The sequence below is a fragment of the Opisthocomus hoazin genome, chromosome 2, assembly GCF_030867145.1.
Source record: "Opisthocomus hoazin isolate bOpiHoa1 chromosome 2, bOpiHoa1.hap1, whole genome shotgun sequence".
Lineage (NCBI taxonomy): Eukaryota > Metazoa > Chordata > Aves > Opisthocomiformes > Opisthocomidae > Opisthocomus > Opisthocomus hoazin.
The window spans coordinates 128,983,530-129,011,502 of record NC_134415.1 but is presented as its reverse complement, the minus strand read 5'-3'; the positions used below and the strand labels follow the sequence as shown (position 1 = coordinate 129,011,502).

At 47.4% G+C, this 27,973-nt stretch overlaps 1 protein-coding gene across 1 annotated transcript; it reads left to right on the top strand.

The window, feature by feature from the left end:
• Positions 1–27,973, top strand: MTMR9 (myotubularin related protein 9). Its single transcript, XM_075415032.1, has 10 exons — positions 1–593; positions 3,878–3,986; positions 4,690–4,815; positions 11,637–11,810; positions 13,829–14,046; positions 17,088–17,249; positions 19,592–19,733; positions 20,887–21,107; positions 23,191–23,342; positions 24,049–27,973. Exons 1-10 carry the CDS (start codon positions 409–411, stop codon positions 24,210–24,212), a joined length of 1,653 nt encoding a protein of 550 aa, XP_075271147.1. The 5' UTR covers positions 1–408; the 3' UTR covers positions 24,213–27,973.

Here is a 27,973-nt window from a genome sequence, read left to right as displayed (position 1 = left end):
ATCCGGGGCAGGGCCCTCCAGCTTCCGGCCGGTCCCGCTCCGCCGGGCGCCCGCAGGCAGCGCCGGGGCCAGGGGGTCTCTGCCCCTCCACCCTCCCCCCCCTCCGCCGCCCGGGGTCCCCTCCCCGGCCTCCTCCGGACCCCTTCCCGCCGGGCCCTCCGTCAGCCGCCCCCTCGGCCGGGCACCGGGCTGGGACTCGGGGCGGGGGGGCGGCCCTGTGAGGGCTGCGGCCTTATCTGAGCAGGCGCCCCTCCGCCTCCCCGGCCTGTGGGCCCCGGCCTGTGGGCCCCGTCCCCGGCCTGTGGGGCCCCCTCCCCGCTGGTGCCACCGAGGTTTGACCCCTCTTTTCCCCAGAGGACCGTCTTTGGCGAAGGCCTCCCCGGGCCCGTTGCCTCTCCACGAGCGATCATGGAGTTCGCGGAGCTGATCAAGACCCCTCGGGCGGACAACGTGGCCCTGCACCGGCCGTTCTACCCGGCGGTGGAGGGGACGCTCTGCCTGACCGGCCATCACCTCATTTTTTCTTCGCGGCGGCAAGATAACGCCGAGGAGCTGTGGCTGCTGCACTCCAACATCGACTCCATCGAGAAAAGGTACGCCCGCGGGCTTCACTGCCTGTGCCTCATGGCTTGGGTCTCGCTGCGGGTTGAGGAGTGGTTGTCGAGACGCCTCAGCTGCCTCGGAGAGAGGAGAAAGGACGGTCAGAACACGGGGCAGAGTATTGGCACAAGCGGGTTGATTCTCACTCTGTTTGGAAATTTGACTGTTGCATCTTAAGGTTGGTTGTTATTTTTTTTCCTGTGCATAGAGTTGGAATTTGTATGTTTAAGCGCCTTTGTCAGCAGTGCCCTGTGTTAATTGCTCACTGGATTTCATCAGTAGCTCTGGAAACACTTGATAAAGGATGGATCTGTACCGCCGTTCCACGGAGGTGGAAGCTGAGGCACTGATGAAGTGGTTTGTCTTGAATCAGCCAGCGAACCTGGTGCCACGAGTGGGCTCCGGGCTTTCTCGGCCCCAGATCAGTCTCCTGCCGCTCGGCGGTGTCGACCCCTTCCTCCTCCCACTGCTTGTGGAAATCGGTAACGCTTTGGCAGCGTGCTCCTTGTGGGAGAGACATGGTAGAGCTGAATTGTAACTGCAGCGCTCCATTTTATTCTTACCCATGCTCCTTTGTTGCAAGGACTTCAGAGATTGATCTTTTTAACCATCATTTCTGGCTGCTCTACATCTGCCGTTGCCACGTCATGCTTCCTTCTGAGCAGCGGTCCCATCTCATCTGGTCGTTGCCTTCTGCTCCCTCACCTCAGTCCTTTTTTTCAGTTTGCTCATAATATTTCATTTTTTTTGTTAGTTATGAAGTCCATCCCCTGTTTTCCTTGCCTTTTAAGGAAATCTGGAAGAATGGATTTCCCTTCTGCCAGCAAGACTGGAAAAAAAAAAATCAAGCAGCATCAATTAAAAATATCAGGTTGCCTCAGAATCCGAGAACGGGTGAAGTTCTGGGCGCTGATTAGGTTTGTTCCCGCATCCCTGGCTTCTCTGAGCATTTCTGAGAAATGCTGCGGCTTGGCCTGAGGAAATCTGTTCCTGTCCAGCACCGCTCAGTCATCGGGGCAGCTGGGCCTTGTCCTCCTTGCTGCTTGCACTAAACCAGCTGTAGCTCTGGTTTAAAAATTATTACAGACATGCTTTTTTTTTTTTTGTCTTTTTATGAGCTTAGTTGCAGTTACAATGTAAGTTAAAGCATTCCTTGCTTATTTGGTATTAAGTTACGGCAAGGGAGTAGTGTGCTGCCAGCTCAGTCTGTGACTTACAGCAGAGGTAGCTACGTCTGCAGATACTTGCAGCCTTTACTGCCAGCCCCAGTTGCTACAAGGTCTCCAGAGTGGACATTTCCCTCCCTGGGAGTGGCTTTGCGTGAAGGTAACTGCCCTGAGACTCTGCTGTACCGAAGGATAACGGTGTGTTCCTCTCAGCACTGGAGAGAATGGAATAACACAGCCTTTAAACCACTAAAGGTTGTAGAAAGGCCTGTTTTGGAGCTACTTCAGGTCATTACGAGGAAAGGATGAGGGAGCTGGGTTGGTTTAGCCTGGAGAAGAGAAGGCTGAGAGGGGACCTCAGAAATGCCTCTAAATATCTGCAGGGTGGGGGTCAGGAGGATGGGGCCAGACTCTTTTCAGTGGTGCCCAGAGACAGGACAAGGGGCAATGGGCACAAACTGAAGCCTGGGAAGTTCCGTCTGAACACGAGGAAGAACTTCTTCCCTCTGAGGTTGACGGAGCACTGGAACAGGCTGCCCAGGGAGGCTGTGGAGTCTCCTTCTCTGGAGATATTCCAGACCCGCCTGGACAAGGTCCTGTGCAGCCTGCTCTGGGTGACCCTGCTTCAACAGGGGGTTGGACTGGGTGACCCACCGAGGTCCCTTCCAACCCCGACCATGCTGTGATTCTGAGATTAGTGCGTGACAGCTGTGATGCTGTACCAGGTTCATAAGATCTGCTCTCCCACTTTCATGACATGAGAGTCTTTTGTACAAAACAGTGTTTTCCCTAATTATCGGATGGTCATCAAACTGCTGCTGAAATTTTTGTGGCTTTTTAAGCGACGTCAGTATGCCCCGTAGGGTTTGTCGAGGAGCAGAACTGTCTCCAGTGATCTCCTGTGGTGCTTTTGCTCGGGAGAAGCGTGGAGAGGGAGCGTGGCCCTGGAGATGTCGTCGCCACGCTGTGTTACTGAGCTGGGAAGCAAACGATGCCGGAGCTGCAGAACTGTTCTGTCGAAACGCCTGTGGTTCTTCCTTCGGCGCTACCCAAGCTGGAGTTGGTTCTGCGTGTTGACCTCTGTCTGTATGGAAGAAATAGATAACGACCTTTCAGCTGTAATAATAACTCTAAAAAATCCCAGGCACCTTCTGGAACGCGGGTGAAGCAACCCAGAGCTCGGCGAGTGGTCTCCTCTTGGAGCGTGTGCAGCTCTGCCCTTGGGCATGTGTGGTCTCGCTGAGGGTTGGGCCACGAGGGACCAAAACTTGGTCCTTCAGGTCGTGCCTGCTGCTGCTTCTTGCGTCGCCCGTGGCTGCTGCAAGCGCTGCTGTGGTGTTTGAGGAGACTCGGCTGCTTTTCACTAGTTCGCTGCGTTGTGGGTTAAAATCTGCAGCGTTTCTGTGAACGGTAGCGGCTAGCTAACGTGAAGCAAACACTGGGTTTTGGCTCAGGCGTCCTCCTCCTCCTCTCAGGTGGGTGAGGAGGACTGGAGAGGGCGTCTGTGTGCCGTGTTGGAATGCAGAGGGATTTTCCGAGTCGTACGGTAAGAAGTGATCAGGCCTTAACTTCTCTGAGGTCTGCAGGGCAAATGTCTCCCTGGGACTGCAGGTATCGGAAACCAAACTTTCTTGTTGAAAACAAAGGAGTGTAATGTAGCCAGACTGAAAAGTTGTTTTGTTAATTAAAGTCAACTCGAATGTCTTCAGCAATCCTCGAAGTTTCAACACATTACCATAATGAAACTGGAACCTTGCAGTGGAAGCTTCTGGTACTATCAGAAAATAAGTGAGCATACCTTTTCTTTCATGTTTTAAAGCAAAGCTGGGAGGAAAACCTCTTCTTTATCTTGTAATACTTCTACTCACTGCTGGATGAATGGATGGAATGGATTCACAAGGATGGAATTCAAAGAAAAGGAGCACAATTTGCAAGCACCAAATAGAGAGGTTGCTTTGTTAGTTTATTTTTTTTGAAAGATGATATTGCAGACAAATTATTACTGAAGGAATTCTATCTTTTAGGCATGTGTTGTGGGAAGAGCTGTAATACCTCATCCTACCTTGGAAGATCCGGTTCCTAAGAGACTTTTTCTTCATGTCTTGGTGTAGGTTTGTGGGCTCATTGGGTACCATCGTTATAAAATGCAAAGATCTGCGAATCATTCAGCTGGATATACCTGGAATGGAGGAGTGTTTAAACATTGCTAGCTCTATCGAGGTGAGAATTCATAATGATATGTAACACTTATGTTCTTGGGTCTTGATTTGACTTCAACCTTCACAGCTTTTTTTCTTTTCCCCAGTTATAAAGGTTTTCATTGCTGTTCTGGAAGGCAAATGAGAATTTTCACGTTTCAGTTGTTGTGTGTTGCTTGTAGGTGTTTTTAAATAAAACAAATAACCCCTCTACATCTTATCTTGATCAAATACCTTGCAGTAGCGTCTGGGAAACGAAGCTCAGCTTTGTTATGCTGGAGCATGAGGAGGCGAAACAAACTCAGTCACTTAATGTCATTTGAGACACGTGAAACTCGGTCTGATTTGAAGCTCTGTTGTTAGTAATCTGGTAAATGTCATGTAGGATGTGTCCTGTCAGTCATACCTGTTCAGTGTGTGTCCTTCTCGTTCTTTGGTGCACTGTTACCCGGTGTAGCCTGCAGAAACGATGCTGGGTGTACAGATCCCCAGCTGGGGTTAGACTGTCATCAGTTAGCATCTGCTTCTGTTTGTGCTGCTGCTTGTCACGATGTTAAACTATCCTGCAGTAACTCAGCATTTCAAGCTTAATGGCTGTTTACTTCCGGGTGGCTTAAGTCTGCATCACCAATATTAGAGGAAAACACTATTTGCTGTATACTTTTTCGGAATAAAATAGCAGTTTGGATGAATTCAGTAGCTGTTTATTTCTCTCGCCCACACAGGCGCTTTCCACTTTGGATTCTGTCACTCTCATGTATCCCTTCTTCTACCGGCCCATGTTTGAAGTCGTTGAAGACGGCTGGCGCGCTTTTCTGCCCGACCAAGAGTTTGAGCTCCTCAGCTCCGTGGTGAGTTGGATCTCAAGGATTTGCACAGGCACTCGGATGTGTTTGTGCAAGTAGTTTGTCGAGTACTTCGCCCAGTAGCGTCTGGAGCGGAAATCCTGTTCCATGCCTGGGTGGAAATTGAGCGTTGTTCAAATATTCACTCTGCAAACATCAGGCTTTTTGGTTTATGTGCTAAATATTCCTATTTAGTGCTTCCATTTTACCTTCTACAAATTGGGTGTTGAGGCCTGTTTGGAAGTTACCTGGGAGGACATGAAGGTAGGAAATGTTTTAGTCCTCTGGGGATGGCTCTTCTTATTGTAAGAACAAATTTGAAACTGCTAAGGATTTCTTAGCTCTCTGGGAAGATGAAAATAGATAAAAATACCCAATCTGAAATGCTCTTCACTCTAGTCCATGCTGGGGAGATACTGGAGTGTTCAGACAGCAGGGCATTTCCAGTTGTATTCTTCCAGGTGCAATGAGCACGTGTTGGTATTTTGGTACCTGTAGGGTAGGAATTGTTCTTGTGGCATTGCCTGTTTGTATCTTTTACCAAATTCAGCATTCTGAAATGAAGTTTGAATATAGTGGGAACTGGCTGAGTTGCCGGAGCCTACCTGTTTTGTTAGTGCCTTGGTTAGTGTCTCTGTGTCCATGTCTTTGTTTGATGTCAGAAACATCATCTTGGGTTTCTGAGACCACATCCATTAGTACAGCATCAGAGAACATTGATTTTTTTTTTTTTTTAATTTTATCTGCAACCCAGCTTGTCTGCAGCATTTATCACTTTCTGTCTATGACTAATAACTGAAGAATATTATTAGCTCGACCAGATTCATATGACGAAATCACTAGAAAATTAAAGGAGTTCAGGGATCTTGCTATTTTTGTCTTGTAATTGGAGTACTTTCTCATGTCCCATCTTCATCTCCTGTCAAAAGACCTGTGAGCTGACCTGTTACAATAACTAGCACCACAGCTTTGGTCTTATTTTCAGCCGGGGAAGTCAAACACGTGGTCAGAGTGTTCTCCTGTTTGGAGGCAAAGCAGCAGATGCTTTCCCAGCTCAGCAGGGGAAGCTTGCGGGCGTTTCAATGAGAATCAAAAGGCCAGAAGCTGAAGTGCTGTCTGGTGAGAAGGGAGGATGTGTGAGAGCAGGATTGAAGGCAGCAGAAGGAAATCCCTCATTGCTCAGTGAAAGATTGCAGGAGGTGGTGCTGCTTCTGCTCATGATTTGCTTTCGACGTGTAGCTGAAATCCTTCTCAGACTTTGGAAATCAAATCACTTCTGCTGGTTGTGTTTGCCGGCGCGCAGGTGCTAACATGGATCCATTAATATGCTGCTTTTTTTTCTTTCAGAAGTGTTAAAAATGCATTGATGGCTTTTTTTTGTGGCTCTCGGCTTTCTGAACATATGCTCCTTACATTTAAAAACCTAATTATTTTATAGCATTGCATTTCAAGGGCAATAATTCATTTCTTGAAAATATGCATGTCTAACAGTGTTAATTCTTGGCTTTTAACCCAAAACTTCGGTTTTAACTCCCGTTAATAGAAATGGTGACAAAAGCTGTGTTCAAATGGCTTACTTCTCCTGAAGGACAGATAAAAATATTGTTGACCAAATATTTCTTGTTCTGTAATTAAACTTTCTTGTATGACAGGCTAGAACAAGTAAATGCCTGGTTCATTTTTTTTTTTTCTCCCACAAATCAAATGAGTGGAATTCAGAAGGTTACCTCCCTCTCTGGTAAATCATCCATCTGGATCTGTTCTGCCTCACCTTTGCCAGTACGGTAACGGCTTGTCAAAAACTGCCTTTCGCCCACACTGCGGCTCTAGTAATCTATTAATTCCACATTTGTCTGCTACAGCAGAGTTGTTTTAAAGCTCTGACACATTCTAAAATGGCAAAGTAAAGCTATGAAAGTTAAGATCAGAAAAAGTTTAATATGGTATATACCGTAGAATAATAACGTATCTGAGGAGGCTGCTGTACAGTCATGACGTTCTTGCATTTAGTCGGTGAAGGTGTTAAGGGAAAAACAGTTAAGGCAGATTATTTCATTTGCTCTAAAGAAGATGGAGCTGTTAACAGCCGTTAACATTTTGCTGGGCTGTCATTTGCTGATGGCCGCTGTTGTGTGCGCTGTTTATTTTCTCGGGACTGGTCAGCAGGGCTTTTGTCGAATGTGTGTTTTGTGAACTGTTGTTGTGATAAACCCCACAGGGCAACAGAGTGGTTCAGCTGAGAATTCAGTCGTGTGAAGCAATCAGCTCAAGTTTTCACTAAGCTTCACTGCAAAAAGTCCACAGTACCTATAGGCTCCAAATTACTGTACTGTGGGATGAGACTTTAGTGATAGTATAGACAAATATATGGATGGGGTACAAGATGCACAGGGCGGTTAATGTTTGCTCATCCAGCTTTTGGTTATGGGGACTGGGGTTTTGCTCGAAGCACTGGGTAGTACATGACATCTGGATTGGTTGTAGGCATGTCAGGTGAAAGGTGTAAAATAATTTGTGTTCTTTGCTGTATTACTGCCTAAGTCGTGAGTGGCTGAATGGAATTGGAGTCTGCACCAGGGGGTTGGTATTTTTCTGAGGAGTCAGAGTGGAGCAGTTTCTCTTTTGCCAGCTTCTACAACTGCAGGATACTGCAAGCTGTAACTTTGGAAAATCAGTTTCTTAAAAGTGAAGTTTATACAATAACAGTATAATTAACATGTAGGTATTTCATTGCCACCAAATTCACTTTCTTTGTTCCCTCTTTTTTTTCCTTTCCATTTTCTTGTAGGAAAGAGCTCGGAGCTCTGGACAGCTCAGCTGGCTGTGCTTTGTCTGCTGTCTAGGAGTTGCTTAAAACCCTGAATTATCTGGTTTGGGGCTCAGTTTGCAATGGTGTGGATAGCCTATGCTTTTCTCTTACCAGACAAGCATCAATCTTTGCTTGCATCTGTTGTTACGCTTTTTGTCCACGCACAATCTGTTACTAAGAAGACTTGCTGCCTTCTGCCTGTTCCTTGGGAATGGCCTCTGTCACTGCTGCTTTGCAGGATCCTTCAGGCTCTCTGGTGGTTTCTTGACTTTCTTTTTAAGGCTTATTAGTAGAGCTTGGATTGTTTCATGCTATTTTGTGGAAAATGACCTTTCCTAGCAATTACAAGTTTTAGGAGGAAGGATAACTGTTGTTTTGGCCTTTCAGTAACACTTGAAGATCAGTATCTCTAAGCAAGTACTAGGACAAGAAAAGTAGAAATATCAGAGTTAATCCTGTACTGTGTTTAGAAAAGTACTTCTGATGACTTTCCCCCCCCCCCCCCACTTTGGAGTCCTCTCTCTTTTCTGCTCAGCCCCCAGTCCTTTGCTGCTTCTGGCTTCCACCCGAACTCATCTTTTTCCGATTCCCTAAAGTACAGCTCTCGTGCTGGGAGAAGTAAATGTTAACTTTGTACCCTCTCTGAGTTTCATGCAGCATGCTTAGTTGGTGGTGTCTGAAGATGAAGTCCAGCTCTCCTCTTTCATTGCAGTCCTTAAGGCTTCCTGTATCAGCATCTACTGCTGCACGTAGTTGAATTGCCCTTCCCTCGCTCTTCCAGACATACCCCAAGCAAAATCCAAGAAGAGACTTGGTCTGTTGGGTTTCCCTGTCATCTGGTCCATGTTGTAGTGTATTTTAGCAGTCTGAAGTTGGCATTGCAGAGGTTTACCAGCTCTCTGCAGAAGTAGCCGTGCTACAGAGGACAAAGGGTGCTGATTGCTGCCACTTGCTTCCTCCTTCCCATGTAACAGCAAATTGTAACTGGGTGACATAACAGTATCATCTGTCCCGGGTTCTAAATGGTGAGGAGAGGAGCTAATCACAGAATCACAGAATAGTAGGGGTTGGAAGGGACCTCTGTGGGTCATCTAGTCCAATGGGCAGAGTTAAATTACCAAAGCGGGAGATAAATTCCTTTTCACACTGGTGATATTGGTGACAGCCAGTCTCTCAAAAAGCATACCACAGCGTTCTGGTTTTGCCTTCTCCACATCCTGTGTGGCAGTAAGGCATTTATCAGTTCTCTTCTATATCCATCCATATTTTTTCATTGTAAATGAATCGCACACCATCATATGAAATCTGCAGTAATTTGACATAAACACCCCAAAAAGTTATAAACAATATAATTGTTGGTGCGTTAAAAGCATGAGCTGCGACCTTACGTGATCCAGAACTTCCTTCATCTCTGCCTGTGACGTGCTTGCCAGAGGCAGTGCAACTTCTCATCTGGGAGAACCTCTGCTTTTTATAAAGTGTAGAAGTTCAGAGAAGCTGTTTTGATAATGAATAATGAAGTAAGCTCACAACAGGGATGGCGTGAGGCTGTCAGCGTAGGCTGCCGAACGCAGGTCACAATTGCTGTTCTTGATGATCATAATGCACACAGCGTGCGCCTTTCCCAGCATCTTTTTCATAGGCTGCCACCAAAAGGGACAATTTTGCTCTCTCCTGTGCCAGACATCCTATGCCTTGGATCTGCCAGTGATGAAATACCATTGTGAATCAGTTCAGCTTGTTCATCTGATGGAAAGGCTTCAGTGCCAGAAAAAAATCTGTCTGAATCAATCCTTGTTTTCCGTTGGTCCAGTGAGCCAGATTGAGGTGTATAACCAGGTACCAGTCAGGAGGTGCAAGGCAAGAGGGAGTAAGCCTCTTGAGGAAAAGGAGGAGGAAGAGACACCTACTTCTGATCAGAGCTGTGTAATTAATGTACGCTAAACCAACCTTCCTGAATTGACGTGGGGTTTTGTGTATTCCATTACTGTATAATTTAACTGTCATGCTCTTCTTTTACTTTCTGTGATACCTGCTGTAGCCTCCTACTTATTGTCTAGCTGAAACTTTTTGAGCACTAATGAGCAGAGGTTTTTATGGCACCTGTGTGAGGTCTCTGCCTGCTGTAGTGGCACGCAAATGCTTCCCAGTCTGTACCGAAAACACCTCAGCTGGGGAGTTACTTAGGGTCTTCTTTTGCTGGCTCATACCCATGTTGCATCAGTGCACTGGAACTGGGAAAAAAAAAGAAAAAAAAATACCTTGATAGTAGCTGCCTGTTCTCTTCAAAAGGTTTTTATATTTCGTTTTAATTTCCTTGCGTCTGGAGCTCTTGGAGCAAATTTGACTGCCATTCTTCTGCTACTTCTAAAAATTTAATGCTGCTGTTCAAATCAAAACATGTTGTAGAGGCTTTTCAGTTGTTTTGCCCACCAAGGCTTGCAAGCTTTTAATTTTAAGGATGCACCGACTGAAGAGGCAGCCCAGCCAAGCCACCGTCCTGCTGTCAAGGACCATGAGAACCAAGGAGATCCCTTCCAAACTTCAGACAAGGTTCTGCTCTGTGCCCTTGGGGAAAATATATGCCTCATGGCCATTTGCTGTGTTAAGGACACCATCCAGGTACATCAGAGTGGTGTGGTTCTGGCCCAGAAGCAGCAAGCCCTCCATGAAGGCTGGGCTTCTCTGAGGCTGCGGTTAGGGTGGTGTTGGCTCTTCCAGCCTGGACTTCAGTAAGTGAGGACTCCTCGTCAGTGAGGCCACTTGTTGGCCTTTGGTTTTGCCCTGGGTATCTGCTAGCCTGCGTTCTCATGCCAAGTGCCTGCAAGGGTGCAGGGTGCCAATATTCAACACTTCTTTCACAAGTGTTTGGCTGTTGGAAGCTGAATAATTATACAGAGGAGTTCACGATGAGATCTTTGTATTTAGGTGCTGTGCTGGGTCCAGGAGGTGCTTTTGGAGGAACAGCTGTGGTGGTTTTTGTAAAGCAGAGCCCCTAAAAAGATCCAAGCAGGAAATATTAAATTGCAATTTTAACCTCAAAGCGGCTTCACTGTGTGTAGCTGGTGGATGTTCTTGGCTGCCTTTGTCGTGCAGACAGTGTTACAAACTCTGCTCTTAGCACAGATAGAGGTTTGAGCCCATGTTACATGCATCTAAATCAACATTTTTTTTTTTTTTTCTTCCAAGTCTGCTGATGTAGGAATACATTTCTGTTCTGGGGTCTCCCAGAGAGAGCAACATGTCATGCTTGCTCTTCCTGTAAGATCGAAGCTGTCTGCAAATGCAGTAAGCTGTGTTGTAGTGGGTACTGCAGACATGCAGTCTGCTGTGCCTGCAAAATAATTAAAAGCCACGATCACCCACGTCTGTCCACGTGGGCTTATTTTGTGCTGTTGTTTGAGGATTTGGATAAACCAGACAGGGAACCATTGTTCAGCGAGCCCTGCACCTCAAGAACCAGAGTCATCTGATAATTTCTTCTGTTGCCTGTGAGCGTTAGCTGCACGCTGGGTAATGAGCTGCTGGGAGCTGCTGCAACAAGACATTATGATTGCAGGCAGCGTCAAGGGGTGTTGGGGGGAAAAATGATCAGTCAACAGACCTGTAAATGGATACGAAAAGGGATAGGCAGGGATATACCTGCTGATATTTGTAAAACAACGTCTGAGAGGTAGGGGATGAGCAGTGCGCCGCAGAGAGCGGCCAGGCTTGTTTATTCTTGAATAGCGTCTCTTTTGCTGTGTTTTTGCTGGAGCCAAGATGCGGTGCTGTGTTTGATCTGACCAGTTAGTGTAGCTGTGCTGTTACCGGGGAACAAGATGCCCGGATGGACAAAAGTAATTATGCTGATAATGACAACTGAGCTTTCATCTGTGCTGCAAATGGAATAGATCACAAATATTACTCTGTGCGCGCTTTATCCTGAATATGGACGTTCCTCTTCCCTACTATGTTATACTGTACCAGTAGAAATCTGTTTTCTGACCCACAGCCTGTATGTTCTGATCTTTTTCAGACAGATGAATGGCGTCTAAGCTGCATCAACAAGGAATTCTCTGTCTGTCCCTCTTACCCGCCGGTTGTCATTGTCCCCAAATCCATCGACGACGATGCACTTCGGAAAGTTGCCATGTTTCGCCATGGCAGTCGCTTCCCAGTCCTCAGCTATTATCATAAGAAGAATGGGATGGTAAGCTGCACTGGAGTAATGGTTGCACCTGAAGGAAGCGTGTGAATCTGTTCATTTAGTGAAAAAGCAACTTGTGCTCTATGCTTAATACAGTTCATGAGACATTTGCTCTTTTTATTTTCCCACTTACTAAGTGTATGTGATGAAACTATTTCTGGGTGATGGAATGAGTAATCTCCTTCCTAGAAATAGCCATTAATCCGCTTGTTTGGGAGCGTATGTGCCACGGGCTTGCTCACAGCGCTAAGAGCAAGAGGAGGCTTGTAAAGCCACCGCTGGCACCCTTACTTGCTTTGTCTGCCAAGAGGCTTCATGCTGAAAGGATGGCAGAAACCAGGTTGTCCCATCTCTGGGTGGCGGGCTGTCGCCTTCGTAATGGAGCCATGATGACAGCAAGCGTGCCCAGAGCCAGCACAGCTTCTGCTGTGTAACTGTCGAAGGAGCGATCGGAACAATCTGTTCTCTGAGCCTGGCAGTGGAACATGTTTCAGGAGTAGCGAATTCGTGGTGTTGCACAGACATTACCGCCTCTCCACGAGCCAAAAGCTGATGGAGTGACTGATACGCTATAATTAAGAAACACGCTTTATGAAATAGTTGAGTAATTCTGTGTATCTCTTGCTGATGTAACCAGTTCTGAGGATGTTGGGACGTCCAACCTGCAGCTTGTAAACCTGATCCAGGCTTCTGAGTCAAAAGCTCTAATGTGTTCTCACCTCCCATTGCCAAGATTTGTGAGCTGTGAGTTGGAGGATGTCTAATCTGACTTTGTAGTACCTCTGTGTATTTTTGCCTTGCTTTAGAATCAGCCATCCACCAACTTCATAGCAGTCGTGCTTTCTGCTTTTTCTCAGCTTGACTGAAAACCGTTGAAGGAAGATTTGTTCAATTCTCTCTGAATTGTGCGTGTTTCAAGTGTGAGGACTGTAGCATTTGGCTCGGAGTGCTTGAACTGGTGACAGTAATGCTGTCTGTCACGCTGCTCCCCTGACTCCGAGTTCTCGAGTGTGGCTGGGGTGGCTGACTGGCTGCCCTCGCACTTCAGTTATCGTTTGAGCTGCTGGGATGCTTTCTGAATTGAAAGGCATTTACTAAAGAGAAGTCTCAGCTAATAAACCTGTGGACCTAAGGTTTATCAGTCTAGCCACTGGGTAAAACTGTACCTAATAGGCATCTTTAACACATGAATGATTTTAATGTTTAAAAAACAGAGTTTGCAAGAGACCTTAGAGATGACAATCCTGAAAATGTTGTTTTATAAAGGAGCCATCAGCAGGAAGCCAGTTCAATGGCTCACAAAGATGGTACTACAGGAATAATTGAAAGGATAAAGCCTCTGAGAAGACATCTCTAATTTAGAAAGCCACCTCCAAAATTGATTGCTCAGTTGAAGGATTTCTAGTTTGTTTTTTAAAAAAGTTCAGTCCCTGCAAGGGATTGCACTGAGAACTGAAGGATTCAGGGCGAGGGAGAGCAGCGGTTGTAGGAGGAACTGGAGAGACGTTTCTGTGCATCAGGCAGTGCAGATCAGGGCATTTGCTTTTCCGTGTCCAGGTGTGGTGGGTTGAACTGGAGGCAGATGGAAGTGGAAAGTGCGGTGGGGTGAGAGCTGCATTTGCTGGTGTAACTCCACAGAGCAGAGCTGGAGGTCCAGGAGGGCCGCACTCGAATTTGACCCCTGAACTGATAGAGGAAGCTTTTTTGAGGTTGAGCTCTCGCTCCTATAAGCATTGTTACAATGACCCGAGTTGTAAAGGAGAACAGGAGGATCTTGTGTGAATTTCAGCAGCACGCTCCTCGGGAGAGCTGTTCGCCGTGCCTGGCATTGAGACCCAGCAATCTGATGCATCAAGCTGGCAGTCTTCCGTTTACAGACCCCTAAGAAATCCCCAAGTCAAGGGATCTCCTTTGCTTAGTGAGTTTAACCCTCCATTCTCGGCTTGGAGCAGTCGGTGGCTTTCAGTATTAAGTTTCTCTGTTTCCAGCACCTTAATTCATGGTTCTTCTTGTCTCTGCAGGTCATGATGAGAAGTAGCCAGCCTCTTACAGGTACGAATGGAAGACGGTGTAAAGAAGACGAGAAGCTTATTAACGCCACACTACGGCCTGGCAAGCGTGGCTACATCATTGACACGAGGTCCTTGAATGTTGCCCAGCAGGCCAGGGCCAAAGGAGGGGGCTTTGAACAAGAAGCGCACTATCCCCAGTGGAGGAGGATTCACAAATGTATCGAGAGGTGGGTGAAATCACACAGGCTCTTCTCCATGCTTGGCTTTCTAGGGTTGCGTTGGCGGAGCCGTGCTAGCTCCATAAAGTACTTGCTTCTGTAAGAAGTAGCTGTGTATCCTGGTTTCTGTCAACAGGCTTGTGTTCATTTTTTGGCAAAATTGGGCTATGTGGATGACAAAGGTATTTGGCTTTGGAGAGCTGTGTTTGGTTCCTTCTTCTGAACAACCTGCTGCAGGTTTCAGGCGATCTCCCTGTGCCATCTCTTTGTCTGACCATCTATAGCTGCGCTCCAGCCCTCGTGTGTTCCCCTTTGCAGTGATGCACGGGAATGAGCAACTGCCTTGCCAGAAAATTTCTGCAGGCGAGGATTTGTTCTGTGGCAGTCACATTCCTCTTATCCAGAACTTTTCTCTGGACATCTAATACTGTTTGGTCATTTGGAGTTGCTGAGTTAAACAGACTGTTAGTCGACCTTGTTCAACTGCTCTTAAGCCTTAGTTTTGGGGAATTCTTCTACGTAGGCATGCAGTGATGTCACTGAAGCCACTGGAAAGCAGTCATGCCTGTCATTACTGTATATAGGCCAGCTCTTGAGGAGCTGATATAAGGAATTTCCTGGCTGTTCCTTTTGAAGTATTTGGTTTTCCTTCTAAAAATTTTATGTGGACTTAAATTTGATGCCGATTATTTTATAGGTGGGCATAAGCATCAGATGGAGAGGAATGAATAAACCACAATATGTGAAGACTAAATATCTCATGCTATTATTATTTGGCTTTGTAAGCTTTTCTGAGGTCTAGTCTGCGAGCTGCATCCTCTGCTAGACCTGAGCACACGCTGGAATCAGCATCGTGGCGTTTGATCCATCAGTAGTTTGATGCCCATGGAATCATAGAATGGTTTGGGTTGGAAGGAACCTTACAGACCATCTCGTTCCAACCCCCCTGAGTGGGCAAGGACAGCTTCCACCAGACCAGGGTGCTCAAAGCCCTGTCCAACCTGGCCTTGAATGCTGCCAGGGAGAGGGCAGCCACAGCTTCTCTGGGCAACCTGGGCCAGGGCCTCACCACCCTCACAGTACAGAATTTATTGCTTGTATCTGATCTAAATCTCCCCTCTTTCAGCTTGAAGCCATCACCCCTTGTCCTGTCACTCCATGCCCTTGTTAAAGGTCTTCTCCAGCTTTCTTGGAGGCCCCTTCAGGTACTGGCAGGCTGCTCTAAGGTCTCCCTGCAGCCTTCTCTTCCCCAAGCTGAGCAGCCCCAGCTCTTCCAGCCTTTCCTCCCAGCAGAGGGGTTCCAGCCCTCGGATCATTGCTGGTGCCTCCTCTGGCCCCGCTCCCACAGCTCCAGGTCTGCCCTGTGTCTTTTTCCTGTCCTGGAAGGCACAGTGTGAAACAAGACCAGAGAAGCATCTGCTGCAGGCTGAACACCAGCTTACCAGGGCTTGAGCGCATAATGCAACAAATGCAGGAGCGATACAAAATGTGTTCCCTGCCTCCTTTTTCTGAAGAATGTAGGAAATTAGCCAAACGAATCTTAGCGTGGTTCTACGTTGGGAAGTTGAGTCTAGTTGAAAATTTGTGTGTTGCAGTGGAGTTGTGTCCTTGTGATGGATGGCTTTCAGGTTACTGTTGCAGCTCTGCAGGTTAAAACTACCCCAAAACTTCTGGCGTAGCGCAGAGGATGGAGGCGCGGCGCCTGAAGCTTGGCTGACGCCGATGCCCGTGCTGGGTTGCAGTCAGGCTTGTGCGTGGTGGTGGCAGTGAGACTGCTGCAACTCGCTTTACGTCAAAAGTGTGGGGTATGGCTGAACGCACACAGAGTTCGAGTAAGATAAGGAGAAGTCCATGCTGTTGTAGTGCCTGATGAAGCATTTGTTTTGAAAGGTCAGTGACCTGGATGAAGAGTTAGAATGTACCCTCAGCAAGTTTGCTGATGACACCAAGCTGGGAGGTGTGGTAGACACACCAGAAGGCTGTGCTGCCATTCAGCGTGACCTGGATAGGCTGGAAAGTTGGGCAGAGAGGAACCTGATGAGGTTCAACAAAGGCAAATGCAGGGTCCTGCACCTGGGGAGGAACAACCCCATGTATCAGTACAGGCTTGGGGTGGACCTGCTGGAGAGCAGCTCTGCGGAGAGGAACCTGGGTGTCCTGGTGGACGACAGGTTGACCATGAGCCAGCAGTGTGCTCTGGCTGCCAAGAATGCCAATGGCATCCTGGGGTGCATCAAGAGGAGTGTGGCCAGCAGGTCGAGGGAGGTTCTCCTTCCCCTCTACACTGCCCTAGTGAGGCCCCATCTGCAGTACTGTGTCCAGTTCTGGGCTCCCCAGTTCAAGAAAGATGAGGAGCTACTGGAGAGAGTCCAGCGGAGGGCTACGAGGATGATGAGGGGACTGGAACATCTCTCCTACGAGGAGAGGCTGAGGGAGCTGGGCTTGTTCAGCCTGGAGAAGAGGAGGCTGAGAGGGGACCTAATAAATGCTTACAAATATCTGAAGGGTGGGTGTCAGGAGGATGGGGCCAAGCTCTTTTCAGTGGTGCCCAGCGACAGGACAAGGGGCAATGGGCACAAACTGAAGCAGAGGAAGTTCTGTCTGAACATGAGGAAGAACTTCTTCCCTCTGAGGGTGACGGAGCACTGGAACAGGCTGCCCAGGCAGGTTGTGGAGTCTCCTTCTCTGGAGATATTCAAGACCCGCCTGGACAAGGTCCTGTGCAGCCTGCTCTGGGTGACCCTGCTTCAGCAGGAGGGTTGGACTAGATGACCCATAGAGGTCCCTTCCAACCCCTACCATTCTGTGATTCTGTAAGCGACTACTTATATCCAAAGAGTGGTATTCTGCTGGCAGTTAGCCGTGGCTTGGCTTTCTTGGTGTAATCAGGTTTGCCGAATGAGATGTGACTTCTGTAGGGTCACGTTTCTTGACATAACGGCATATACATCGGCGCGCTTTATTTTGAGATCTGTGTATTTCTGTAAGCATGTTGTCCTGGTTGCTGTGCTACTGCTTATATTTTCAATAATATTTTTCTTTTCCCAAAGGTTTAATATTCTCCAGGAAAGCCTCATCAAACTTGTGGAAGCTTGTAATGACCAGTCGCACAATATGGACCGCTGGCTCAGTAAACTGGAAGCTTCCAACTGGCTGACTCACATCAAGGAGATACTAACTGCAGCTTGTCTGGCTGCTCAGTGCATTGATAGGTAAATCTTTTTCAGAAAGCCTGGAGTTTCTCATTCACTCGTTACAGATTGTGTGTTAAATACCTCTGTTTCCACGTTAAGTATTAATAACTTGGCCACTGGCTTGCTTGTACCCATGCAAGATACTGTTTCATCCTGGTTAAGGAATGTTCCTTCAGTAAATCATGCTTGCATTTTTAGAAGTATGAGCCTGAGGAAGGAAATCTTGGCTAAGAATAGGTATTGGATCATCCAGTTAAGGTATAGTCCTGTGTCTGATGCAACCAATCTAGTTTAGTTTTATTGAAGGTTTAGGTTAGAATGTGCCTGTGTGAAATGCTGTTTGTTAGCCTAGTAAAGTGGGAACATAATGGGATTTTTTTTAAAAAAACAAAAGGGTTGGTTTTTTTTTCAGCTGAAAGTTTGCAATACCCCACCCCATTCCAGAGATTAAAACAATGGCATTTCCTCGTTTTCCCCAGGAATTGGTCCAGTGCTTATTCCCCTTGAAATTTTTATCCCCGTAGTCTTATCTAAGCACTCCTGTTCATCCCTTATAAGTGCTTGTGACCTCCTTTAACCTGACATTTCTTTAATAAATGCTGCTGACTTGGCTAACTTGTTTTCAGACCTCAGGCTGGAGAGCAAAAGCCAGCTGTCAGGTGCCAGGGTGTGTAAGACCAAATGCGGGGGTCTAAATGTGATTTGCTTGTGGGTCTGGAAGGGGAAGGCCCTTCTCAAAACTCAGGGAAAATCTGGCTTTTCACACCAGCTAGGGAATGTGTTGTGCAGATGCACAAGTAGGCTGAAATGCAGTCTTATTGGTAAAACAGCATTACTGCTTTAAAATACGAGCTGCTGTCCTTTTTAAAAGCACTGACAGTGCCTGTTTAGTTATTGACTGTGCCAGAAAAGGATTGCTCTTGATCGATGGTTTTGTCTGTAATTATTTCCCGCGTGCATGTAGTGAGAAAGATCAGTGATGAAACTCTTCTGGCTTCTTGGCATAGTGGACAATTTCACCATTTTTTAACCTCAGCTTTGCTTTTTCTGTTTACCTGAAGCTATGGCAGGCCAGCTCAGCCTTGGTGCCTGGTCAGAGCCTGGAGATCAGAGCTGAGCCAGCGAGGATGGTTCAGTTATATCAGCCGTGGGGAGGGAATGCTTGGGACAGGTCTTGCAGCATTTTTAAGGTCTTGGGCCTGAAGGATGACGAGGAAAATAGAGTTATCCTGGCGTACCCCACTTTGAGGAGTGCATAGGCTTGCTACTAGCCTTTGTAATTGTGCAAGGTTACTTGCTTGGTTCTTACCAACGCTGTGCTGCTTAGGTTGGGTCTCTGCACAGAAAGAAATACAACCTGCAGTTCATTTCCTTTCTGGGTGTGAGGATGTTGGGAGAAGTGAGATGATGGGTCAAGGTTTGGGAAGAGTAAGGGGAATAAATGCGACTTAATACCATCCAGTCCTTCCTTCAGGAGCACATGGATGAGATTCTGGTATTGTATCCAAACACAGCCCAGAGTGGAGGAATTGAGGAGGGAACTGGCTCTCCTGGACAGTCCCCACTGGCATGTGGGGAGTGACAGCCCGTGGGCCCCTAGCAGTCTGCAAAACCTTCCTGCCCCAGCCTCCGAGCTCCCTCTGCTCCTCACGCTGTTCTGCTGATTCACTTGTGCTGGCTGCTGAGTGAGAAGCCTTCGTGCTTGGCTCTGTGACAAGCTTCCTTGCTCAGCACAGTAACTCTTCTGCCTTTGTGGAGGCCAAGCTCTGCCGTTCGTTCTTTCTTTCTCCTGAACTGGCTTATTGGGTTACTTTTCTCGCAGTAAACCCCAGTTGAGGCCCAACTACAATTAAGCCCAGGTTTCAGCAAGACTCTTGCAGTATTGTTTTGCAGAGCATCTGGGAGGGATGATGTATCTTCACTGCAGTGCTTATGGAAAGATCTCAGAGTGCTTAGTAGAACAATGACACAAGCAAATTCTGAGATGCATTTCCATGCCATAATCAAAGGAGTACCCATTCCAAATAGTGAGAACCACCAAAGACATTTCGCTGCACGTCTTCTGTCACCACGGCAAAGGTTCTGGGTTTCCAGAATGCTTAGCAAGAAACAGCCTGTAGTGATGTGGAGCTCTAGTTAGTGGTGGTGAGGATCCAGGTGGAGAAGGTGCTATGCTTCTGTGCGGGGTGGGGAGTAAGCTTATGGGAGGCAAGAAGGTGTAAAGAGCCAACACAACCTCAGCATTGTCAGGGTGGCAACACAGGTGTCTGTGGGATGCGTTGTCATCTGCTGGGATGCATACGTCCTTGGGATGTCCTGCTCATTCACACTCTTATTCCTTTCCACCTTTTCCTTCGCAGGGAAGGTGCATCGGTGTTAGTCCATGGGACTGAAGGAACCGATTCCACTCTCCAGGTAACCTCTCTGGCACAGATTATCTTGGATCCAAGGTGCAGGACCATACGTGGCTTTGAATCCCTTGTTGTGAGGGAGTGGCTGCAGGTAAGAGGTGCCCGTGGACAGAACGACAATCTGTTCCGGTGACAGCTGTGTGGAGGAACAGCCTGAGAGGCAGCGAACAGCCTGGGCCTTGTTGCAGCCCTGCGTAGCGTGAATGGCCTTTGTCCTAAGAGCAGTGTCGTTAACCAAGACGTTTGTACCTCTGACGCTCCACGGGGCCTCTGCCTCTCGTGGTAGCCCTTTGGTTTTGGGGAACTGCCTGTTTCGTGTGCTCAGGGTGAACATTGCTTTGGAAAACACTGTCCAGGCTAGAAGACAGAACCGTAGTTCCAGTCTTTGTACTCTTGCAGCTAATATCCTCAGCCTGGTTCTTCAGTGCACCTACGCCAGCTTGTTTGGGGTAAAATTCTCTGATCCAGTACAGGGCTATTTACAGAATCACACAGAATCAGAGAATGGTAGGGGTTGGAAGGGACCTCTGTGGGTCACCCAGTCCAACCCTCCTGCTGAAGCAGGGTCACCCAGAGCAGGCTGCACAGGACCGCGTCCAGGCGGGTCTTGAATATCTCCAGAGAAGGAGACTCCACAGCCTCCCTGGGCAGCCTGTTCAGGGCTCCGTCACCCTCAGATGGGAAGAAGTTCTTCCTTATGTTCAGATGGGAAGAAGTTCTTCCTCATGTTCAGACGGAACTTCCTGTGCTTCAGTTTGTGCCCATTGCCACTTGTCCTGTCGCTGGGCACCACTGAAAAGAGTTTGGCCCCATTCTCCTGACACGCACCCTTGAGATATTTGTAAGTATATATTAGGTCCCCTCTCAGCCTTCTCTTCTCCAGGCTGAACAAGCCCAGCTCCTTCAGCCTCACCTCATAAGAGAGATGCTCCAGTCCCCTCATCATCCTCATAGCCCTCCGCTGGACTCTCTCCAGTAGCTCCTCATCTTTCTTGAACTGGGGAGCCCTGCACTGGACACAGTACTCCAGATGGGGCCTCACTAGGGCAGTTTACACAGCCTGAAAAAGGCAGCAAAGTTGGTCGTGGTTACTAGCAATTTGTTGTTGGATGCTTGACAAAATTACCATTGTAGAAAAGAGTAGTAAAAGCACAGTTGCATGGACAGAACTAGCTCTGAAGTCTTTGCTACGTGTACTCACACCCCTTACTCTGTGCGTGATGCTCTCTGTTTCTCATCTATAGGCTGGTCACCCTTTCCAGCAGCGCTGTGCCCAATCGGCCTATTCAAATAGCAAGCAGAAATGGGAGGCCCCAGTGTTTCTCCTCTTTTTGGACTGTGTGTGGCAAATCCTTCGTCAGTTCCCTTGCTCATTTGAATTCAACGAACAGTTCCTCATCATGCTCTTCGAACACGCTTACGCTTCACAGTTTGGGACTTTCCTGGGAAACAATGAAAACGAAAGGTTGGTGAGGATGCTTGCTTTTAAACCCTTTAAATACCAGGCTGTGTCTGACAAAAAAAAAAAGTCTTTTGTTTGAAAAAGGGTGAGGGTGCTTGTGTGGTCTCCCCTGGCACAGATGAGCTTCTCTTGTTGCAGTTCTGTCATCTGCTGCAATGTTAGGGAGCTTGTCCCTCTCAGAAGTGGGACATTGTGACAAAGGCAATTTGTGGCTTGGGCAGGGAGTTGAATTAGTCTTCTCCAAGCCCAAGCAAATACCTTAGGCTGTCTTTTCTGTTTCCTGGTGTGGCCTTGAAAAATCTCCACCCATCACTGGTTTATATAGTCTCTTGCATAGAAACTCTTTCCATAACAGAATAAACAGCTAGAGATCAGCGATGATGTGAGTCATGGCTGTGGGAAGCAAGCTTCTCCAGACAGGCCTAGAGGAGAAGGTGAGGGCAGTCGGAGGCCAAAGCTGGAGAGTCTGGTTCTTACCCTAACTGTCAGGGAGGAACATGACTCTGTAGCCTGGTGGTTCTGACTCCCCCAGGAAAGGAGGGCTTTGGTTTTTGCATCATCCACTAACTGTTGAAAGTGGAAACCGTGGAAGATGTTCTGTCAGAAGGATCTGCCTCACAGTTACACCTTGGCTAAAGCTTTACTTGTTTGACTCTGAGCGTTACAACTAGGTTTGAGGCCTTTTGGCCGTGGAGTAGTACAACTTCGACAGAAGGACCAAGTGTGATTGGCAGTCTGCACTGGCTGATGTTCTGAACAAATGCTATGAACTCTCAGATGGATGCTCGTGCCACTTTGAAAGGAAGCAGCCAGGACTGCATCCTGCTGGAGTGGACCTTGCCGGGTAACGATAAGCCTGTGCTAAGCTTGCTTGCAAGCTTGTGGCATTGAAGTTACTGAGCAGACCAACACCTAGCTTCTGAATCCTCGCCTGGGTTAGGTGCAGTGCTGTACCAGTGGGGCAGCTCTAGGCATGCCCTGAGTAGGGCAGCTTGGAGGAGTAAACAGGGTGGAGGCCAGGAGCTTCCCACGGCAGCTGCCAGAGAGGGCTGGATCCCTGTTTTGAACTTGGCAGTTCTGTTCCCAGGACTCCTGACTCCAGTACGGTCGTGTCCGATGGTCTCCTGGTTAACTGAAGACCACTGAATGAGTGGAAAGGAAAAACAGAGCTGATAGTACAGATAAGGAAAGCAATTTAAAACTCCCTATAAACCTCTCTGCCCTTAACGTAATCTTTGCTTAGAAGAGACTCTTCTGTCTTCCCTAGGGCTGCTGAACTGGTCATCTGCAAAACCAAGTTAGACTTGAAACCAATAAGATGACATTTGAAAGAGTATTGAATGTTACATGTAATAACCTGCCTGTCACATCGCAACATGTCAGCCTGCGAGCACAGAAAATGTTTGAAGTCTGATGTTAAGCTTGTGCTGTCTGAAGCAGTCACAGGGGTGGTGGATCTCCTGCCTGGGTGGCAGTTCCATTTGCTAGTGCATGCAGGATGAGGTTTGCCAGGAGCTAAGGAATGGAGACCCCCGTGTCACTCCTGGAGGTGGGTTTGACCAAGGAAACCAGCACCGATTTTTCTCTCTGTGTTTGGATGCTTCCTGCCACCAGAGGGACCTAATCAGACGTGCCTACTGCACAACTCCAGGGATAACACTGCGTGAATGCCCTCTGAGGACTGCACTGCGATCCGGGATCCGGCCTCGCTGCAGCCCTACCACACCTCCCAGCTCTGTCTTCACACAGGAGCTCGGCCCCTTTCCAGACCTGGCAGTCGAACCGCCTTGGGAAGGTGACTGATTCTTCATCTGGACAGAAGGCAGCTAACTTCCACCCAACTTATAAATGTTATTTCCTCATCTTTTCTTCAAAACTAATTGTAATTGGCCAGGTTGAGTGAATTGCTTTAGGTTTACACCCGGTGCCATGTTGGTGAGAGATGTATTGAAGGGATCAGCCTGAATTGTCTTGGCTAGTCGGACATGGGAAAGCTTGTGGCATTCTAGTCTGCAGGTTCTGACAAAACAAAGTTAGTCTTTACAGTGTAAAAGTGAAAGCTAACCGGTTCCTATGGCCTTCTTAGGTCTAAACTGAAGCTGCCACAAAAGACTATGTCCCTGTGGTCCTGGGTGAACAGGTCTGAAGAGCTGAGCAAATTCCAGAATCCTCTTTTTGAGGCCAACAGCCTTGTCATCTGGCCCTCCGTTGCCCCACAGAGCCTGCAGCTCTGGGAAGGTAAGCCGGGCTTGCTTTTTCTGTTACTGGCAATACGTATTTTGTGGCTACTCATAGAGCTTTGTAAGTGTTCACTTGTGTTCTCTGCTCCGTGCTTAGGCCATCTCAGGTGATGGCGACCTCGCTCCCTTTGAAATCTGTTTCAAAGTATTTTTGGCATGTACCGGCCCCAGAGGCATAACGCTTTCTCCTTCTGAGGTCTGGTGATACGCTGCTCTTTGCCAGGGAGCCTTTCTGGTACCACTTAATTTCTCAGCACAGTATTCTGCCGTGATATGGGCGAATCTATGACATTCTGCAGGCCTAAGGTTTTTGTTCTATATCAACCAAAGCTTCCCTTTCTCCATTACCAACTGTGCTGGCCAGGATAATCTGTGTGCAGAAACTTCCTCCATCCCATGTGTGCTGAAGAGTTAATTACAGAGAAACAAGCAGGCTGTGGTGGCAGGGTGGAGACTGAATATGGATTGGTCTGATCAGCATATGAGAAAAAAGGAATGAAAACCCCTCACTTCTTCTTTATTAACCTTGTTTAATAGAATGGTGAACTTGGAGAGTCGGTATTTCTGAATGCTACTTAGCAGGGAGGATAAGGAAAAAATGTGTAAACTGCATGCACGCTACTTGAGAGCGGATGGAATATGAATTAACGCTTCCTCCTTGTAACAAGAAACCCTTCTGACTTGTGCTGCCTCTGGGCTTGCAGGTGTCTTCCTTCGGTGGAACAGGCCTTCCAAGTTCTTGGATGAAGCCCATGAAGAAATGATCAACATTATAAAATACAACAAGGAACTTCAAGCAAAGGTTAATGCATTGAGGAGGCAGCTAGCAGAGATGGAAACAGATGATAGGATGCAGGGGAACCTGTGAGCTGGCAGGGCTTTGCCTCAGGTTTTTCCATTCCGGTCCCTTTTACATTAAAAAAACTACACAGGGGAAGTGCATGTGTTGCAGAGCGCTCTGGGTGCAGCTGGCCCTCAGTCCTCCCACTGCTGAACCTTCACTTCACACTATGTACCCCCCTGCTTTTAGGGGAAGGAGTTTTGTTTTGTTTACAGAAGACACATACAACTGGGCATAGTGTCCTCTCTTGGCAGCTTTGTTGTCTCGAAATTGTGTACAGTGTCAGCAGAAGCTGGAACTCTTACCTCCACCTGACCATATGGATGACCAGGATGAGCCAAGAGACAGGGTGTTTTGAATTTCTTTTGGACTTTTTCTGGTTTTGTTGAACTCTTTAAACACTTGGCAGGATTAAAATACAAAGTTATGTATAGTTAGGTAAAGGCGTTTTGTCGGAAAGCACCTTTTCTCTCCACAATTAAGTAAGGCAGCTTAGTTCTTTAGTTTCCTGGAAAATGATATAATCCAATGCCAGGTTCTACCAGTCTATACGATACTCTCAGTAGCCTTCACATCTAACACTTGGGGTTTTGGCTGGGGAACAGTAAGTTGAATACCAACCAGAACAAGAAATTTCAGTGCAATACGGAACCAAGGTCGGGCTTCTGCTGCTAATATTTAAGCCATGACCTTCAGGTGGACTTGTCCCTCACGGACAAATACCTCCTAAGGAATAACAAACTTTTTTATTTTGCCTGGAAAACAAAAAGGTGACGTAGTTGGCGGAGGTGTTCACTTGCAAAACCGTGGCTCAGAGCTGTCCTTTTAATGAGAGTCAAGCTGCCCTCTTGAAGCTTCGGCCTGCGCTGGCTGGCTTTGTACGCTTGAACAGGCTCACAGCATTGCTCGGGTGCAAGAGCAGCCCTTAACCTACAGCTCAGCAAAACACTTCTGCTCCCCCTGGTGCGCTTTTTCCTCTCATGCTCTTACTATCCCTTTCGTGGAACATCAGAAGCTGGGAGCTGAGGTGATCTAACGTAGCAGGTAGCTGCTGCAGGCTGAGGCCGTCACACTACGAAAAAGCGAATAGTTTAGATCATTTGTAGGTACTACAACTGCTTAAAGACTTTAGGGGTAAGCTTTTTTCAAAGTAACTTTGTATTTTGTAGCTGATCTCTGTTTCTGTGGCTGCAATCTGCTCTTTGTATAAAATTGGAGGTTTTGCTAGAAATTTTTTTCTCCTTTAAAAAGGCAGATAAGAGCGCATCTGAAATAATAACTCACCTAGACACTTGTCCAGCTTGATTCCATTAGTAGCTCTACATGACTGAGAGCTTAACCCCAGCCACACGTGCTGCTGTTAAATTATCTTAAGACCCTTGCTGTTAGCCTGTTCCTACTGAAAGGAGAGGAGCTGCGTTAGGTCAGCGTTGATCTCCTCGGAAACTGCTGAGCTGCCGTGACACTTGATGCTGTTTTGGAATGAAGCTGTCTTTATTTAAAAGCCACTTCACATAAAGATAGGTAGATGTGGCAACGGAGGGTCTTTAGTTGTTGTAGAACTATCTGGATAGTAATCTGCTGCAAAAATTGTGATAGAATATATTCTAAAACAATGTTCTATAACAAAGGAAAAAGCATAAAATTATGTGATAGGATTAAGTGTGACCTTAATGCCTTTTGCTTCACTCCTTATTTCCTTAATTATTTTCTTCTTAAATTTAGGACTAAGTTTAGGTTAGTCATCTGGTTTAAAAAATAAAAAAGATCCCTTCTAAACCGTTACTCAAGTAAGGGAGAAGAATAATTCCCCCTACTTGTAACAGCAGTTTCTTTTTAGGTTTGGAGAGCGACAGTCTTGTTCACTAAATCAAGTCTGACGTAGGGAACACTTCTTAGGGTGGCTGGTGGTCTGTTCTGCGTAACAGGCACGAGCTGGCCATGCCTTCCTCCCCCCTCCAAACGCTGGCTTCTGGAGCTACCTTCTGGGCATCCTGCGAATGTAAGCCCTTAAAATTAATGCTCACCCCTTTTAAATGATGCCTGTGGGATCTGCACCTGCCTGGATGTTGTATCCCTATCCAATTCAGAATTTCTGCTGTTCCTGTACATCTGAAATACATTAGCACTATCCAGATGGGAAGGATTCAGAAGGCGCTATTTTCCCTGTAATAGGCTATACATAAAACACACTTAAAGGTTATGTAATTTCCTAACATAGTAATTATATATTGAGCTAAATAATAGAGAAGCAAAGAGGGTTTTTTTGATCTAATTGCCTGGCTGCTCCAGTCTCGCATGCAAACTGCAGGCGTCTGAGGAAATTGGGCAACCAGCTGCGACAGCTAACAAAAGGCAGAAAATTCTCTCCGAGCTGGCACTCCATCCTCGGCTTGCGTTTCGGGACTGAATCCACACCCCGGCGCGGCGTGCTCGCCTTGCTTGGTGGTAGCGTGGATCACAGCCTTCACCTGAACACGCCGGTGCCGTTCCCAGCATCCACGGCAGTTTCTCCCCCCGGTTCCTCTGCCGTGCATCGCCCCGTGTTCGCCGCAGACAGCAGGAGCGGGAGGCTGAGGTCACCCTGCGAATAATCACCTTCCCGAGACGTTACCTGGAGCGGTCCTGTGAGGTCCTACATGTGATGGAGTTGGGACAAGATACGCGGATGATCCCAGGTGCTCCTGGCAGAAGGCAGCTCACAGACCTCTTGTGTCAGGCTCCTTGCACCTTCTCTCTTAACCTTTTCATTCCCAGAGCTTCCCAGGCTCCAGTCTGGTGGCTGCTGCTGTGATACACACCGGAGCACTCCAGTCCTTCGCTCACCTGCGGCTCCGCTGTATTTATTCACCTATTGAATACTTAGCGGGGGGTACCTGCTGGAGACTGCCCCAGGGAGTCCCTGCCACCCGCTCTGTGGGTTACCGCTGTCTTTCGGAGCTGTGGCAGCGCCCGGCTCCGGCTCTTCAGGCTGATGCTGCCTGCGCTCTTGCTGACGCCCCTGCTGCTGCGCTTTTGCACATAGCTGGTTGTGTGATAAGCTGGACACCCAGGTCCCCCCCCTTCCCCAGACTCTGGGGGCAATCAGTGCAGACACTCTGCCATTTACCAAAAAAAAAAGAAAAGAAAAGGGAACAGGAACTAACTTGCACAGTTTTCATAAGGGAATATGTACCTTCACTATCTTGATTGTATTGATCCAACTCTTGAATGTGGCGACCGGTTGAAGTGCGCTGTTGTCCATGTTGCAGATGACGTAACTTAAATTGCACTGTACAGCGTATTGGCGTCTAAGTGTGCTTTGCTAAAGCCGTGGAAAGTGCTGCTGTGTGCGGGGTCCTGTACGAGGGGAAAATGTCTGTACTAGCACTCCCTTTTTTGTAACTGTGTGGCATTGACTAGCACCGTGCGATGGGCGCTGTGTGTCTGTTAACCAGTACGCGTTCCAGGGACGAGCACACGTCTGTCCAGATGGCTGGAACTGCTGATTGGACTTGGCTGCTGCATCAATCTTGATTTTTTTTTTTTTAAAAATGAAATAAGTAACAGGGCTGGGAGTTATATGCTATTGTTAGATGTATGCTGTATGGGTACAGAACCCCAGCCGCTGTGCTGTTAAATATATTGAGAAAAAAAAAAAGTAACAAATCTGAGAAAAACTATCATGGCTCAAATTGCTCAGCCATTGGGGGGAGAACAGATACAAAGTGGCTGCAAACTTTGCTGTAGATACCTTGAGAACACAGTAGAAACGTCTGTTCAAATTAAAACCTTGAAGACTCTAAAAA